Source organism: Natrix helvetica, assembly GCF_964273705.1.
Source record: "Natrix helvetica genome assembly, chromosome: 2".
In the NCBI taxonomy this organism is placed as follows: Eukaryota; Metazoa; Chordata; class Lepidosauria; order Squamata; family Natricidae; genus Natrix; species Natrix helvetica.
The window spans coordinates 81725507-81744170 of NC_138552.1; the positions used below are offsets into that span (position 1 = coordinate 81725507).

The window sequence follows — 18664 nt, forward strand, 5'->3', positions numbered from 1 at the left end:
AGAAGGTGAAAAGAAAACTAAAGAGAAAAGTAAAGGTTGACTCTCCCCTTATTAGCAGATGTCTTTGCTAGTTTAAAGATCCATGCCTATTTAAAGTCATTTTTATGAACTGAATGACCCTTATTTTTCAGACAAACTAACTTTTCATGCTCCTTGTGGAAAAATATATATTTACTGGATCTGACAAGAGCAATCTTATAAATGCCATAGTCTAGCAAAATATTCTGGAAGAGTATTCTTTATTTAAAGTATATATTTATTGTTTGAAATAAAATCAACATTGTAATGTATCTGTATAAATTTATAAGTATTACCTTTCTTTTTCTCCCCCTTCTAGCAACTTTAGGGACTGACGTATCGCTTGTTTTACTCATATCCTATGGATAAGAACATGATTAAAATCATTCTAAATTACTGAACTTTTGAGTTTTTAATAGTCAAACTACCATTTTAACATAAAACAAAAACTGTAATCAAATTTACCTAAAAATCTACACTAAAACAGTTATTAATTTAAATCAATTTGCAGTGCTACTATTTTCAGTAAATATATATACTGATTATTAGTAGCCTCTACTTGACTCTAATATTCCTCCCAAAATAACACTTAGAATTCAAAGAATCAATCAGCAAAGTACTTGAGGATATTGAAACAAGTTTGTCAACAAAAGTTTCAGAAGCAGTTTGTAGGTTACATTGTTCTAATTACCACTTTTAACCAATTTACTATTAAGAAAACTTAAGCTATATCTGCTCTAAAATAATTTTAACTAAGCCTCAATGTATCATTTTCTGATCTATCAATCAATTAATATGTAATATCTTGGTGATTTTTTTTTGAGAAATAGCAGAACTGTAAGTATGAGTGAATGAAAAATCCAAATTTTTCATATTGTGTGAATTAGAATGCAATAAAAAGGCAGAATAATTCAAATGCTTTATGTTAACATACTTCACTGCTAGGTTTTTCTGGAGAATCATCATCTTTTAAAGTTTCCAGCTCTTTTTCTTCAATTTCAGCTTCAGAAGTTTCATTGTCTGGTTTAACAGATCCCTGAGAATAAGACATCATAATTTTTTAAGTACATGGTCAAAATAGCAAATTATTCTTATATTCTATCAATCCGTTTAATTTTCAGAAGGGATAAATAAACATGCCCAAATATAAAGAAGTATATATTTGTCATGTTTTAAAAACTCATTTTTATATTTACTTGGAGCAGGTAAACGTAAAATATATTTTTTTTAATATCCTCATTTCAGCTTTGTTCTGCAAAAAGGCTATTGTTGCTATCAGAGAATGCATCAGATGTCGACATATGATAGATGGAACTTACAAAATTATGTATAATATCAAATTAATATTTAAAGACATTGAGGCTGAACCTCCCATTCTGGTATTCACTAGGCAATAGGTTAAGTGAAACCAACAAATCCTGTTTTGTCTCACATTTTCAAGTGGCTTGTAAAAACTACTGAGAGTTATCATCTATTAAACTCAATAATGCCTACACCCAGAATTAATTCTTCCTTGAGTATGATTGCCCTTGTCTGAAAACAAAATTAAGCCTTTTTATTCTTCGAACCAATGACGCACACCCTTAGATTTACTCAACTATTATTTTGATATTTAAATTAATTATATAATAATCATATAACAATTAACCTGAGTTGCACAAATATTTAACAATAGTTTGGTTAAATTCACACATTGAACCACTATGTGGTTGTTTAGTTTTAGTTTGGCACATTGTATCACTTGCTAAATTGTAGCCAGTTGCATTTTATTCCACTAAATCCATTTATATACAGGCTACCTGCAATTTGTTCAATAAATTATAGCTAACCTATGGCCTGGGGCAAAGTACAAAGCCTTTTTTAAAATATGAAATTGAAATAAAATTTTCTAATCCCCTAATCCATAGTTCAGATGAAATGTTTGCTAATAACAACCAAATATAATAAATATACACAAAGGTTTTCGAGATTTCAAGGGAAAATATTACCAGAGGAAATACATATGAGACAGTATGCATTTAAAAGTGGATGTGATATTGAAATCAAATGCACACATTCAAGTTTCAAGAGCTGGAAGCGCAGATAAATTTTTATGAAGTATCAGCATTGCTATCCTCTCTAAACTACATTTTGATTTTTAAGTTGCTCTAATTATTATACATATCAAGGCAAAATTGATGTTTCTCTTGGAGCTTGCTTATAGAATCACTCCCTCAATGAACCACTAGGAAGTTTTTTTGGCATTTGCTATCTCTTTTCACTCTTATATTGTTTATTATATTTTGGTTAATCATACTTATTATATACAAAGTATAATTTTATACAATACGTATTTCTCATCTGAACAAAGATAGTCTATTTGCTTTCTCCATATAACAATGTTAGATGTTTTTTTTTTGAAATTACAGATTGCTCACACTGTAGTACTTTGAAAAAGGAGTGGAAAAGATAAGAAAGACTTTCCTGCAAGATACTGACCTGGCTTGTGTATAAATTAAATCACTATTTTGAAGAAACTACAGTGAGTTTTCATAAGCTAAGGTAAAATGAAACAAGCAATATTGAACAGTGGTTTTTAGCATATACTTTTGGTTTGAACTATTGCTGTTTGTAAACAACAAGATGTAAGTTATCATATTGTACAAATACAATCACTACTTCAAACTTCAACACTCAGCCCTAACTTTCCCATAGCTGCAGCATTGATGACACAAGGTTACATTACAGGAAATGCTGGAGACAAGTTGAAGTGAACCACCTGCTACTGCTACAGCAGGTGCAGACTTTTAAAAGTTTCACATTAAAAAGCTATGGAAAAAAAGCCACAAGCAAGTGTTATAATTACAGTATGCACATAGTCCCACATTTTCAAAACAATCCTGTAACAATATCCCACACAGAAAACAGGCATTTCATTTTTTTCCCTTCTAACACTGTTTACAATTATCAATTTTTCTTCCTTCCCTTTACTTGGGGTTTCTCTTTTTTAATCCAGTTCCAAATAAATGATTGAAGTCCTTTGAATAATCATGCCAACACTTCAGGCAAACACAGAAAACTGGGCCAAATTTTGGAAAAAATTAGATTCATGCAATTGCAGGGGGAAAAAAGGTTGAGTTTCAACTCATTGAGGTAAATTGAAAAGAGGATAGAGAAAGGGTTAATCCTGTTTATAGATACACTCCTATATATTTTGACCAACAAACAAGCTTAACATATTCAATGAAGCGATGTTTAAGTGACAGATCACATAATCTGAAATTAATACTTCACTTTAATAACTCCATTTAAGGATTCTTACAACACAGTGAGCATAAACGGTATGTGCTATTTTTGTACAAAATAATGACTTAAAATGTGCTTACTAGATTATGGTTCAGTGAGCTGTTTGAACTCCCCAAATATGTTACGCATCAGTGATGGGTTGCTCTTTTTTTTACTACTGCTTTGGGCGTGCTCCCGTGACGCTTCTGTGCATAAGTGTCCGGGCGGAGCCTCCCATTGCTGCTACTACTGGTTCGCCCAATCCGGGCCGAATTAGGAGCAACCCATCTCTGTTACGCATGCATAAAAAAATAAAAGTTAAGAAATCCAAACTCTCACTCAGAACCTGCTACTAGTCCCTACCAGCTGGCCTGTTCATTAATTAACCTTTTCTTATCGTTCACATCCTTTTTGAAGTTCAATTACTACAACAGAACAAAACATTGCACCTGTAGTTATGCTGTACATTTATATTACTCTTATATAGTCTAGCAATATTTACATTTTCATTTTCCTACAATGATTTCTAGCATGGAATTTGTCTTTAGCCCCATCTCTTCTTTTTACAGGTATGCATAAGGTGGTCATTTTCACTCAATTATTAACCCAAGATCTTTTTCCTGAGCAGTCTCCGGGGATAATTGTGATAAGGGACATAAAACTGATGAGGTTGGATAATTAGATCCTTATAATGGTGTGATCAACAGTTAATAATTAAAGATAAATGTTCTAGTTTTCATTGTTAGCAAAAACTTCATTTCTTCAATATCTATGTTTGCCGTATGCTGCTAAAAAGGGGCTTCTAATTTTTAGCCTGTAGGCAATATTTCACAGATCACAGGGCTGATACAGCCACTTCCCTGTAAGGAATATAAAGAGGATTCAAACAAAGTGTTTATGTAATCCACAGTAACCAAAACCTCTTTTGAAAAGCAACAATATTAGTGTTCATTCTGTTCTCAATGTGTATGAAGATAAGGCTAATTTAAAGAAAAGCAAATAGCACATCTCTTCACTAGACATTCATTTTATTTCTTAGAAGCAAATTAAGCTATTCATAAATGAACTTTTATCTTAATACTGTTGTTCTGTACCCCAAATACTTTTCATTTTTCCCCTTTAGTCAATTAAAGACCAAGATGCTGACATTTATTTGAAAGTAAATCTAACTGAATTCAATTAAAGTTAATTATTTGATAAAACGGAAACTCAAATCTTGATTTTTCTTCTTTGATTGCTTTCCCACTTCTGTTCCTTTACTCAATTTTAGCCTTCTTGTCCAAATTTTTTGTAATTTTTCTCTCTACTGTATTTCACACTTCAGTCCATTTCTCATTTGGAAAATCTCCTTTGGAATTTTATTTGTCTTCATTCTTCAGTTTGATTAGCCACTGATGAGAATGCTGAGGGCTCTATTATACCTATTAAACTGCATTGTGCATTTGTACTTATTAAACAGTTGTATCTATATCCAAGCATATTTTTATGGTCTTGAGAGTTACAGTCTTAGATATGCCAGCAGTCCAGCTTGCACGTAACTCAGGTCTTGTCTGAGTTAACTCAGATCTTGTCTTCTCTATTCTTATTCACAATAGCATCTGACACAGAAGCCTAGGAATCAGTTGACAGAGTTGAGCAGGTTCTGAAGACTTTCCTTGTTCCCTTTTATTATTTATTATTTTAAAAAAAGGAGTTTTACACTCTAAGAAGTGTAAAACAGTAATAGTCAAAGATAAAAGAATATGCCTCAGCTGCCCCTTGAAAGGGTTCTTCAAGATTTACGGTACATAGTTTACAAGAATTGGAAATGCAACCTTTTGAAACTCTATAGTTGTGTCAGAGCCAAATTTGTTACTTTCCTCAGAACTACCCCATCTCTTGTTTGTAAGGAGGGAACAGAAGTAAGAAGAACCCAAGGAAGATTGTGAAGAGAACAGATATTGCAAGTGGCACGGGCAGCCAACTGGTTAAAAGACAGCTACCATGTGGCTGATAGGGGAAATCAGGGAACAAGCAGAGAGACAATAAATAATACTGTGCTATCCATAGTGAGATCTAGGGGCACTTGGGAAGTTCTCCCAGGTCTAGGTTGAATCAAACTATCAAGGCTATCTATCATAGTGCCTCTGTAGAAATGGAAAGTTGAGTGGTAGGAGAAAAGGAGAAAAAATTGTAGTAAGGCACACTTGTATCAATTCTTCTCAAATCCCTGCTTAACAAGTTTCTAGTGCTCCAAAACTGTTGTAAAGATCCTCCAATCTCTGTAAGTAGTACATTTTAGGGCTTATTTCCTTTTGATGTGCATATGTTTATTTCTTGTTGCCTCAGGTTCTATTATAAATTTCTTCCTTTACTGGGTAGACTTGACTACAAGCTGTAAACCTATTAAGCCATAAGATGATTCATTCACACTTCTTCACTTAACCTTTTACTTAGTGTGTATTTTCAGTACCTGGCTGCACTTGTATATACTGTATAGCCATCTTCCATTAAAAACGTTCTTTTTATCAAACTTAAAGCACCTTAATTGTGTTCTTATTTGATTTGTTTTTCAGCAAACTTGAAAGCAGTAGAGTATACAAGGCTTGAAATTAAATTTGAATGCTTCAGAATGTGTAAGTATACAAAACAGCACCTGTCTGCAATTCATTACAGTCACCATGTCTCTTTTTTAAACTATGGAGCTATTGTAGGAAGGTTTTGACTGCAGCCACAAGACTGTATTTATGGAGATTCTCAGTCATCCAGGTCATGGTTGTCCCAAAGATGCCCCCCCCTCCCGGAGTAACTGGACTTTTTGGGGAAGCTTCTTAGATGAGAAACGAAAGGTCTTCAAAGAACAATCAGATGTTTCAGAAGTCCAGTTGCCTATTGAAAAAGCACCTTTGTGACAACAATGACCTGGATGATTAAGAATCTCCATAGACATTCAGCTCCTTAAAACTTTAAAATCACTTACTTTAATAAGAGCTGTTAATTTTCTTCGCTTGGGACCCATTTTTTGTTCATTTTCTTCTGTAGTGTCTATGCTTTCTTCTTGATCTGTTTCTTTAACAACTGTAGTGTTAACTGATGGCTGAGACTGAAAAAAATGCCAGTATGTAAGTAACTGAGCAATAGATACTGGAAAAAAAGTGCAACAATATTTTCCATTCTAGTCAGTTAAAAGAATTTCCATATAAATATTTTATATTGCACATCAGGGTTTGAGTTTGACCTCAGGTGAGTGTGGGGGGCATGGCCAAGGTGGGTATGGTAAGCTCGATGTCACTCATGTCGGGGGCGACATGAGCTGTTTTTGGCTGTGATGGCCTCCTGCAACCCTCTGCCAGTGAAAACGGTACTCTAGAGGGCTGCGGGCAACCCTCACAAGCTCAGTTTTCAGCTGCAATAGGTACCACAGCCAGTCCATCACTGTTTCCAGGATGGCCCTGTGGGCCAGATTTAAGCACCCTGCGGGCTGGATCCAGCCCATGGGCCTTGAATTTGACACCCCTGATCTATCTGATTTCAGGGCAATGTATACAGTATGGTAAACAGAAACATCCAATTCTAGTTAATTTCAATTTGCTGCTACCCAAGATGTCAATGTGTATTAGTCCTTTCCTTTTCTACTATGTTAAGGTTTACCATGTTCATACTTTTTAATATCCTCAGCTCTTAATAGCATGTTGAGTACCATCTGACACAAGATCTCAATCATCTGATACTATATGTTAGTCATTTTATACTATCGTAGAGTTTTATTGGCAAAATTAAATGAGTGATTTTTCAATTACCTTCTCCATACAGGTGAAGGTTGACTTAAAAATTGTCAGTAAAATGACCAATTGCCTCCAACATCTTCCTATACCATTTTTGCCAATTCAAGTGTCTGCCTGCTTTAGCTGGCTAGGTGGTATGATCATCAAGCCTTGGGAGGCTCAGCTGGGAGCCTACTTTGTTGATGGAAGTTAAGGTGGCCTAGAAACCAGGAGATTGTGAATCCTAAGCCTGTCTTAGGAACAAGAGTCAGGTGGGACTTTTGGCCAGTCACTCTATCTCAGCCTAACCAGGGTTGTTATGGGGAAAATAGGAGGAAGGAGTATTATGAATGTTTACTGCTTTGAGGTACTTATAAACTTACAAAGGCGAGATTTAAAAAAAAAATCTAATAAACAAACAAGCAATAAACTTTCTTCTCTTCGCTCATCCCTCTTAGGAACACCTTACCATAATGATGATGGTCTAAGAGCATCTCATTACAATATTTAAATATAGCTGTTCAGTAAGTAACAATGAACTACGTTTAATTAGGTAATACTAAATGAATTAATTACCCCTGGGTGGCATTTTAGCAATTGTTCTCTTAAAATTGATATTAAATTGTTATTTTTAAAAACTTGCATTAGAAAAAAACCCTAATATTTTCAGGCTTACAGGATAAATGTTAAGTTCAATGAAACATACAATTCAATTAATATAAAATGACTATTGTACTATGGAAATCACTGCCATGTCAATGGTATGGCATACATTATATTTTTAATGATAGAAAACATGGAATCAAGCTTCTCTATCACTCTTTCTATGTGCTACTTTGGTTTCTAAGCGATTTCCACAATGTAGAATGTTTCTAGAATATTTTGTATTCTCCTGGAAATGAGAGATATACATATAATACTTATATCTCTCAATTATTTTGTCAGGGAATAGAGAAAAGAGGGCTTTCATTCTAAAATCTTCAGAACATTCCTTCTCTCAAGAATAAGAAACTTCCAATATTTGGGAACAAATATTTATGACTGTGTGAGAGGTCAATCACTGCAAATAGCATATAGGTGCTAGAAGTCCTTTCTAACTATTGCTTCCTATGGAAAACGGTAATAATGGATGTTACAGGAGAACTGGCTTTTGACTATATAATGGGTAGCTGTTATGATCTACTCTGTAAGCTTGGTCTATCCAACTACAATGAAAATGTTTTGAGATTTACTTTTTCTATAATCTAGCCAGTAATTTGGATTATAGCACATATAGAAACATAGATATTCTGAAAAAATCTTGAGATGCAAATTATTAATAGAAATCAAATTATAAGATAACTTACCGGCTGACTGGAAAATTTAACTTTGGGATTGTTCTCAATTTCCCACAATCCTTCATTAAAGCCCTTCCTTTTATTTAGCTTGCCATATTTATCTTTATTTTCAGTATAGGGAAATATATCTTTTGGTCCCAAAAATGCACTACAAAGGAAATAATGGGAAAAAATCTGCATAAGAGTATAATATTTACTCTTTACAAAAACTGTTTACAATATTTTTAAATGCTAGGATTTTACGCCACTTTGGACAGGAATAAGTACTCTTGATAAATATAGCATACTATGTGTCTTCTTACTAAATAATAATGAGCCATGCAATATTTACTGCTATGCAATGTAAAACTGGAAAGGAACAAGCAAGATACTGAAGTTTATATTTGATACCAATTAATCCAATAACATTCAGCTAGCTCAGCAACATTGTTGCAGTGACAACCAAACAGAAAGAACTGTATAATGCAAAATAGCTATGCTATAAAAAACTTTTGACATTTTATTAGCCTCAGTGACTACAATTATCTTTGATTCTATAGGTTTCAACATTGCTGCTATATACAAATTATGTCTCAAAAAACAAAAACTGCAACAAAAACCTTATCTTTTATCTCATTATCCGCACAGGCAATCAGTAGCCCTCATATTGCTGTTTTCAATCCTGACTCTTATTGCATTTATTTTTACAATTGTTTATAGCGTGCTCTCATCAGAAGATTCTGAGCAAGTCACAACATATTAAAACAGGAGTGTCATACTCAATTTCATTAAGGGCCACATCAGGATTGTGTTTGACCTCGGGGGGCTGGGTGAACATGGCCAGGGTTGGCATAGCCAGCTCAATGTCACTCGAGGCTGTTTTCAGTCATGAAGGCCCTCCTGGGCTCTATTTTCAGTCACAACGGCCGCCTGCAGCCCTCTACCAGTGAAAATTGAGCTTGGGGAGGCCACCTGCAGCCCTTCCGAGCTCTGTTTTGGGCCGCAATGGCTTCCTGAAACCTCGGCCGGGTTGCCTTCCCTAGCTCCATTTTCGCTGGCAGAATTGCAGGAGGCCGTCGCAGCCCAGAACAGAGCCCGGGAGGGCTGCCTATGCCCTCAGAGCTCCCTTTTGGCTGGCAGAGGCACCATGAGCCAGTCCTTCACTATTTTCAGAGTGGGCCGGTGAGCCAGATCTAAGCACCCCATGGGCTGGATCTGAGCCCCGGGCCTTGAGTTTGACACCCCTGTATTAAAATATTAAAAAGCAATAATAAATCAATCTTTCCAAACACCCTCACCCCTTATGGATTTCAATGACAATGGAAGCCAAATCCTCAGTAAATAAAAGTATTTTAGTGACCTTCTAAATAAGATGAGGGAGCACTACAAACTTCTGGTAGAAAAGTTGCAAAGTCTAGAAGCTAATTAGAAAAGGCCTACTGGTCTTTCATGGTCCCTGAAAGATGTTTTCACCAAGTAGGGAGATTCAGTTGTGGCAAGTTATTGTTCCTAGGGTAATCTTGTCCATGTCCAGATAGCCCTCAAATTAAAATCACAACAGAGACCAGAATCTCGCTTATTGAGCAAAGCAGTTATTAGGAAAGATGGCATGTGACTGCTTTACTCAATGACCACAATCCAGGCACTGTTACTGAACAGTAAAATTGAATGAATACATTCTACAGAATAAGCTGTATCTATTTGGAAGTACATTAATAAAGCATATGCTGACTGATTCATTTAGAATGATTGTCATAAAGGCTATTAAAGTGTCTCTTCCTTTTTTATGCACATTAAGTTAGTCCTTCTTTCTCTTAACTCTTCTCTATTTGTTATTACATTTCTGCCTTTCTGATACAGAAATATCCAGATAATCATTTGTTTTAGTAGAATGCAGGCAATGTACTTTTTCATTACAGTACTTAGTTTTACTGGTAGTTCTGGGCAATTATACAAATTTTGTCATGAAATTGAGGCACCTATGTGACTGGATCCAAGTTTATAATGGTTGCTAAGAGAATCATGATGTAAGTCTGAACCTATTCTTCTGAATTGGTATTTTTCACTGGAAAAAAAGTCACACATTGAGGTCATGTGACTGTGGGATGCTGCGAAGTTATAAATGTGAGTTAGTTATCAAGTGCCTGAAATGTGGTCATGTGATCACAGGTGTGGGGTGGTGCCATATTTTATGACACCCAGAACTGTCAGTAAGTTGAGGACTATCTCTAGTACTTATGGCAGACATAAATGGGTGCTAATGCTAAAGTTACATCTGTCTAATTCTAAGCACTTGGAGGCATGGTAGAAAACAGGAATAAAATAATCACCTTCTAAATGAAAACTAAAAGAAAGACAGCTTGTAAGCAAAGAATGACCAATTACTCTTGTTAGATAAATATTGACGGAAGATATACATTCTTGCATTTTAAAGTTGTACTGTCTTCACACCATCAAACTATAAGAATTGTAATGATTTGATATTGTAATTAGGGATGTTAACTGCCTATTTATCTTATTCCAGTTTTAGAAGAAAAGGCTTAGCGGCAAAATTTTCAGACATTATTAAAAAGAAATAATAAAATATTAGGGATTATTTGTCCCATTGTCTAAGGTAACTTTGCCCCAAAAAGACTTACGTTTCATGAGTACCAAAAAAGAATATAGGCATTTTATTTGTCGGTGGTTTCACTGCTCCATCAGGAACTTCATCAACCTACAGCAACAAACAACAACTATATAAAAAGATAAGTCTAATCCAAATATTTATAGGTAACAAAGGATTTTAAAAAAAGCAATGTGTTAAATGTAACCATAACATTTTTGTGTTCTTCATGAAAACTATAATTTGCTTCCATCCAAAACTGAAAGATGTGATTCCTCTAAGATTTACTTTAATAAGATAGTCCCTTTTAATAGTGGCATGCTTGGGACAATGAATGAATGTACACAATATCACTTAATAGAGATTAATCTAAGTATTCGTGACAAAAGCTTAAACAACAGCAGTATCTGAACATGGGAAATATAGATTTGTATATTACATTCATTCTGTCACTTGTAACAGCATCCTACTTGTGTCTATGCTAATAATTATGGAATATTTTCAAATTCTGACGTAGTCTCTCCATCTTGCTCAGAGTGACTCTGGATAATGAGATAGGTGGCATATAAATTTAATAAATAAATCTAGGTCAAAGCACATGAAAAACTAGTTGTTTTATTCAGTTTGCTTTATTTGGGCTTAGTTTAATCTATGTAGCCAAGTTTACTGTTCTTTAGAAGTCTACTGGCAATTTACAATACAGGAAAGATTATTTATTTTAATGAAGTCTCCCTCAAGTCAAACTCAACTCCTAGTTCCTGCCTAAGAATATATGTGTTATTTATTATTTATTTATTTATTTATTATTAGCGTTTATATACCGCCCCCTCTCCCGAAAGGGACTCGGGGCGGTGTACAGTCCGTACCAAAATACAACAGATTAAAACGTAGAAATAACTATATAAATACATGTATAAGAGGAGGGTAAAATGTGCCAAACTGTACAGCTAATAAATAAATCAATACAAAAGTTTAAAATATCAAGTTAAATTTAAAACAATATCCCTCTAAAAACCAGTAAGAATGTGTATGCCAGGAGGTAGACGTTAAAATTATGCCAAACCAGCCAGTCGGAACAGGTGTGTTTTCAGTTTCTGTCGGAAGGAGCGGAGGTCAGTAGTGGTTCTAATATCGGGGGGGAGGTCATTCCAGAGGGTTGGGCCCATCACAGAGAAGGCCCTACTCCTTGGTGTCGCCCGTTGGCATTGCCTCGTGGACGGCACCAAGAGAAGGCCCTCCCTGTGAGAGCGGATTGGCCGCAGGGATGTATGTGGGAGGATGCGATCCCGCAGGTAACTAGGCCCTATGCCATGGAGCGCTTTAAAGATGGTAATCAGAACCTTGAAACGCACCCGAAAGACCACAGGTAGCCAGTGCAGCTCGTGCAGGAGAGGTGTTACGTGGGAGTACCTAGTACTCCCCATGACTACCTGCGCAGCTGCGTTCTGGACTAGCTGCAGTCTTCGGGCGCGTCCCAAGGGAAGCCCCATGTAGAGAGCGTTACAGTAGTCCAGGCGAGACGTCACCAGTGCATGAGTGACTGTGCGTAGGGCATCACGGTCCAGAAGGGGGCGCAATTGGCGCACCAGGCGAACCTGGTGGAACGCCCCCCTTGCCACGGCTGCCACATGATCATCCATTGACAGCCGGGCGTCTAGGAGGACGCCCAAATTGCGCGCCCGTTCCACAGGGGGCAATTGTTCGCCCCCTATGGCCAGTGATGGAATCAACTAAATAAATAAATAAATAAATAATAAATAATTTATGTATATTTTTCTTTATAAACAGCATACTGGCTTGCTACTATCACTTTTGTGGATTTTTAAAAAAACATTGTCTTGCTATTTCCTGGTAGTCTTCCATTCAATGGTACCCAAATCCAATCCTGCTTAGCTTTTGGGGATCAACCAGGATTGGAGAGAAACTACTTATTTTCCTGTTATTGTAGAGACAGCAGCCAGACTGGGTATGCTCCGTCCATTAACCAATCGGACGGAGTCTACACTTATGATGTCATTGGGCCCTTGTGGCTCCTCCCCAGTTTCAGACTCAGTCCAACCTGGACTGGCTGTGAGAATTGATCTCTCCTCCAAATTATTTAATTATATCTTTAATTGGTGAATTTTCCCCCCCAAAATTGTTGTTCCTTTAAATTGGTTCCTTAAATAATCCTTTATTCTACAAATTAGAGGGAAATTCGAAACTGATCTCAGGCTGCCTCTCCTCAGCTGTCTGATTGCCTGCGGCCACGAGTTCGCTCAGGAAGCCTGCCTTGCAATCAGATCGGCCAGCTCACGAGCTACGGCTCCACAGCTGTTCCCCATGGCGCTCCTTGATTCTGGGCGTTCGGAGGGACGTGCAACCAGCCACTTCGCGCGCAGCGGTTCCAGGCGAGTCTGGTGGCCATTCTGCAGATTGCCTGGACACACTTAGTATTGTCGGCCATTTTACGGTCAGAAAAGTCCGCCAAGATAGCGGTGGCCATTTTGAGGCTTGGAAAAGTCTCAGAGAAAAAAAGTTGTCCATTTTGGACTCATCTTAGGGGTCTCCAACGTCCAAGCAGACTGGCTGAGCTGGACAACGATAGATCAGGCGGAGTGGACCATCCATCCGAGCCTCTTCCATCGACTGACACTATGGTTCGGCCTCCCAGTCCTAGACCTGTTAGCGATGGCAGACAACAACCAGGTACCCAGGTATTACTCGAGGTTCATGGACCCCATGGCAGAAGAAGTAAATGCTCTCAGATGCCAGTGGCCCAGGGGTCTCCTGTATGCATTTCCTCCCCTTCCCCTCATTCAGAGGGTAATTCAAAAAATGCTGGAGCAGGAGCAGAACTGTTGCTGCTAGCGCCGAATTGGCCACACCGGCCTTGGTATGCTGACCTAGTGACTCTGTCAATCTCCATCCCATGGCACATCCCACGGTCTCTCCTGTCTCTACACCAAGGGTCAGTTTGTCATCCTGGTCCCCAGTGACTGCAGTTAACCGCATGGCGATTGAGCGGCAAGCCTTAACAGCTGATAACATCTCCCTCGACGTCATTGCTACCATTCAGGCATCACGCAGAAGCTCTACTAATCGCATTTATCATGCCATGTGGTGGACATTTGCTCTGTGGTGTTCCAACCAGACTGTTGACCCACTTAGGGCATCCATTCCGCAGATATTGGACTTCCTGCAGAGGGGGCTTGATCAGGGACTTACCCCTAACACGCTACGCTGACAGTTGGCCGCTCTGGTCTCTGTTCTGGACGGCCTGGCATCCGAACATCTGCCTTCTCACCCCTTGATTCAGAGATTTCACCGTGGAGTGTCCAACCTGCGTCCTCCTGCCATACAGACTTTCACTTTTTGCTCACAATTCTCACTTGCGTCTACAGTTTTTCCTTCATCTGAAACTGGGGAGGAGCCACAAGGGCACGATGACATCATAAGTGTAGACTCAGTTCGATTGGTTAAGGGACGGAGCATACCCAGTCTGGCTGCTGTCTCATCTCTACCAGAAAATGAGCGTATCAGGTAAGAACCAACGCCCATTTTGACTTTTATTTTCAATAGTCTATTACTCTAAGGAATCATTCAGCGTCAAGATAATAGAAGGTTGCATGGTATAGTTGCCTACATGTCAACGAAGAAAGTTTAAAGGGAATGTCCAATATATAAATGCTCAATTAGATTTTATCCAGAATGGTCATTCTATTTATTTAAACATGAACAAGAACAACTGCTAACTATATTGTCAACTAACAGCAAACGGAGATCAGTTTTTTCTATATGTTCAAACTTCTCACTGAATTTGATACTCATTAGTTTTTCTACTTTAGAGCCATTTAATTCTCCATTTATATTTTATTCTACCTAGATATATACTTCATTAATCAACAACAGTTAACCACACATCAGATATGAGCTTCTGAATGCTCATGGCACAACGCAGGTGTGAATCTTTGAGTGCTAAAACTTTTTTGGTTTCTTGTATTTTAACATAATCATGTAATTGCTAAGGATGTGGTACACTTCGCATCGGAAACCTAATGGTGCTTTGAAGTGGGTATAGGCATGCATACCATAACTGTCAGTGTCTCCTTAAATAAGATGCATCTTGTAGAATTTCCTGATAGCTGCCAATCACAGAAAAATACCTTATTTGAGAAAGGACCCACAAGCTATTTTGGAGCAGGCATTGGTGCACTGTCTGTGTCTTAAGACAAATTCATATTATTCCTGGGATCATGCAACTGTGTAATCCCTGGATAACATAGCTTTGTTTGGTGAATGGAGGAATGCTATCTCCAAACAACATTTTGGTTTCTGATTAAAAATGCAGTACATCTATGTTTTCTTCTGGAATACAGAGATTCGTATAAAAAAGGAAAACAATGCAAACACAAACCTTTCTGTCTTTATTTACTCATTAATGCAATAATCCCTTAACATATTGAATAAACAGGTTATAATCCAATTGTGATCATTTATATTTGTCGGATATAAACTGTTTAGAAAGTGTAGTTTTGCATTAAAATGAAAAAAGAGAAGCTAATATTTTTTTACCAACTGCTACTTCATGTTGTTAATCAATAGTTTGAATGATATAGTCAAAGGAGTGAACATAATGTGTTTAGTGGTTAGGTGAAAAAGGGAAATCCAGAAATGGCGGGTTCTAATATCAAAAGACAGATTTTGTTCCACTGGACTACTACAAAGCTATTCACTTTCTACTATAATTGCTAATCTGGGAAAAAAACCACAACGCGATAAGAGTGCAGCTGCAAAATTATGAAGACTTGGCTGTGAACTACGGTAGTTTTCTACATTTTGAAGAGCTGGATCTGTAGTTTGTTGAAATCTTAAGTTACATTTAACAGCAATTATATAACTTCACTAAACACTTTTGGGCATCTATACAATTTCTACACTGCATTCAGTAGCACTAGTAAATCATCTGATATTTTAAAGCTAACAGAAATAAAATTATACATTTAAGAGTCCTTTAAAACCAGACTATCGTTTTAATTAATTTTTAAAAGCTTACTCTACAAGCAGGTTACCAAGTTACAAACCATCTGATTTGGGCAAAGTCAACGTTAGATCCGTAGTGCTGAAATTGTAGTCACACAACATGCTAACTCATCAACAGACTGAATTGTCCCAGTCCGCACATCCTTCTAAGCAATAAAACTCAATAGGCTGAAGGTGCTGAACTGAATCCAAAAGTAGCCTGCCACTTTTAGGGTACTGAATTGACACTATGTACCCGAAGGAGTATATCAGAATAACAAGAGTTTTGAAGGGACCTTGTAGGTCATTTAGTCCAGCGGTCACCAACTGGTGGTCTGTGAGAAAATGTTGGTGGTCTGCAGAAAAATGATTTGCATTTTTATATTGCACTAAATACTTTTTTTAAAAAAATTCATAGTAGTGGTCTGCGGGATTTAAAATTATGAATTAAGTGGTCCCGGAGGTCTGAAAGGTTGGCAACCCCTGATCTATCCCAACGTCTCCCCACACAAGCAGGAGTGTCTATACCATTTTTGACAATCTCTTCTTGAAAGATTCCAGTGATGAAGGACCCAAAACTTCTGAGGGCAAGCTGTTCCTTGGGTTGATTGTTCTCACAGTCAGAAAATTTTTCCTTAATGTTTAGGGTGAATCTCTCCTTGATCAGTTTCCATCCATTATTCCTTGTCTGGCTTTTGGGTGCTGTGGAGAATAGGTTGTAGATCACACCCCATCAAAACAAGAAGGCTAAAAAAAACAGCATGTGGAGTATCTGGGTATGGAACTGGGTATGTCTAGTTTAATTAAAAGAAGGACTAGGGGAGACATGATAGCAGTGTTCCAATATCTCAGGGGTTTCCACAAAGGAGAGGGAGCCAAACTATTCTCCAAGGCACCTGAGGGTAGAACAAGAAGCAATGGGTGGAAACTAATCAAGGAGAGAAGCAACTTAGAACTGAGGAGAAATTTCCTGATAGTTAGAACAATTAATCAGTGGAACAGCTTGCCTCCAGAAGTTGTGAATGCCCCAACACTGGAAGTCTTTAAGGTGTTGCATAACCATTTGTCTGAAGGGGTGTAGGGTTTCCTGCCAAAGCAGGAGGTTGGACTAGAAGACCTCCAAGGTCCCTTCCAACTGTTATTCTATATGTATAATGCGACTTCCACCAAACAAACACGCCCACCCCCCACCCCCCCAAACTAAGGCCAAGGAGATACATTAAGTTCAAAGGGAGATTTTCAAGGACCTGCCAGGGACCCCTCACAGCAAAAAGGGTCGATCGGTCAGGTCCTGAAGTCTCCGGAGGCTTTCCCTCCCTTTAAACCGGGAAAACAGCGGGAGGCGAAAGGAAAGGAAGGGACGGAGCCGAAAGGGGGCTTACCCGGGCTGGCCAATGGGGATAGCCTTTCATTTTGGCGAAGATCAGGTCCCCCGGTTTGAAATCGCGGCTCATGTTGCTCCTTCTCGCTGCGCTGGCGGGGAGGGGGAAAGGCGAGTCAAGTCTGCGGAGGGAACCGAGCGGGGCTGCTGCAGGCGAGCGCCGTCCTCAAAAACATAAACCGCTGTTCCGCGGGCGGAGCGAGAGAAGGAGAAGGAAAGGCGGTAGGGGAGAGGCTGAAGGGAGCAGCGCACGGCTGTTAAGCCCAGTGCCCTTCACCCCTTTCCCCCGACGGGTTCGGGGTTGCGCCACAGAAACCGCCCAACCCGCCCTTCTCCCGGCGGCGGCGGCGGCAGTTCCCGCCAACCCAAGCCTTCATCCTTCCCGTTTTGGCGGGAAGAAAAGTCCCCCATCATCAGGAGAAAGAAAGAAAAGGGCAGCCACCCTCTTTCTCCCTGCCGCCGCCGGAGCGCGACCATCCCCGATCCCCGCTTACCTGACCCGCGCGCACGCGCGCCGAACCCTCTCCCACACCCCCACCTCCTCCTACCCCGCCGCGGCTATCCCGTTGCTCTACCTTCCCCCTCCCCCCGCAATAGCCAAACCGCGGCCGCCGCGAGCTCGAGGGCGCGCACCCGCCGCTCCTCACGCCAGCCGCCTCGGAGGCTCGCTCCGACTCGGCGCGCACCAAAAGATTTGCCTCGAAATCAGGGGGTGGTGAGGGGGTGAAAGCCAGGTGGGAGAAGCTGCGAGTACAGTTCTCTGGCCCGTCCTGGTTGTCTTACTGGGTAGGGGATGAGCGGTGTATTGAAGTCGAGAGAAAGAGGGTGGTGGGGAAAGGTCCAAGAGCCGGCCCAAGAGCCTCATTGATCGGGATCCTCCTCTTTCGAGCACAATGGTTCGCTCCGCCTTCTCCTCCTGTTGGCGCGTTCTTGCAAGGCCGTAAGGCAAACAAGAGGGAGTTCGTTATCAGCGCGGGGGCGGGGTGTGCTTCAACTTTGAATGGGCCTAATGGTATCGCCAAAGGGTCAGCCGCAGGTTCCCTTAACATCCAATGCAGAGCCAGGTTTTGTTGGTGTGGGGTACTTGACCCTCCTGGGACAAACAAACAAAAACAAAAAAAGGTCATATTTATTGGGTTTCCTATATTGCTCCGTGGAAAGGACATAAAAGGTTTGCATTCAGCCGGATGCAGCGTGTTTTCTTTCGAGAATAAGTCAGGCTGGCTTTGATAGAAACTTGCTCCGGATGAAGGTTTGCCGAGTACAATTTGAGTAGGTTTGTAGTAGGACTCATGCTCTAGTTTGTTTTACAATTTTTTCATTCTCTTCCAAGATC

The 18664-nt window shown here is 39.0% G+C and overlaps 2 protein-coding genes across 3 annotated transcripts in view; one reads left to right on the plus strand and one right to left on the minus strand.

Moving 5' to 3' along the window:
- Window positions 1-17971, minus strand: part of PSIP1 (PC4 and SRSF1 interacting protein 1) — a 30523-nt gene extending 12552 nt beyond the window's left edge. Inside the window, exons 1-7 of one of the 2 annotated variants that reach the window (XM_081945148.1) lie at window positions 17904-17971; window positions 17330-17510; window positions 10981-11057; window positions 8372-8510; window positions 6242-6364; window positions 953-1054; window positions 315-377 (exon numbers count right to left, since the gene is read on the minus strand). In XM_081945148.1, the coding sequence (XP_081801274.1) occupies window positions 315-377; window positions 953-1054; window positions 6242-6364; window positions 8372-8510; window positions 10981-11057; window positions 17330-17401 (576 nt within the window). In that variant the 5' untranslated portion in view covers window positions 17402-17510; window positions 17904-17971. Of the gene's footprint in view, window positions 1-314; window positions 378-952; window positions 1055-6241; window positions 6365-8371; window positions 8511-10980; window positions 11058-17329; window positions 17785-17903 lie in introns of those variants that run through there. The other variant, XM_081945149.1, reaches the window with a different exon arrangement.
- Window positions 17972-18117: 146 nt separating this feature from the next.
- CCDC171 (coiled-coil domain containing 171) overlaps window positions 18118-18664 on the plus strand; it is a 207539-nt gene continuing 206992 nt past the window's right edge. The window contains exon 1 of the mRNA XM_081945144.1: window positions 18118-18311. The gene's annotated coding sequence lies outside the window, so the exon portion shown is untranslated. The remainder of the gene's footprint in view (window positions 18312-18664) is intronic.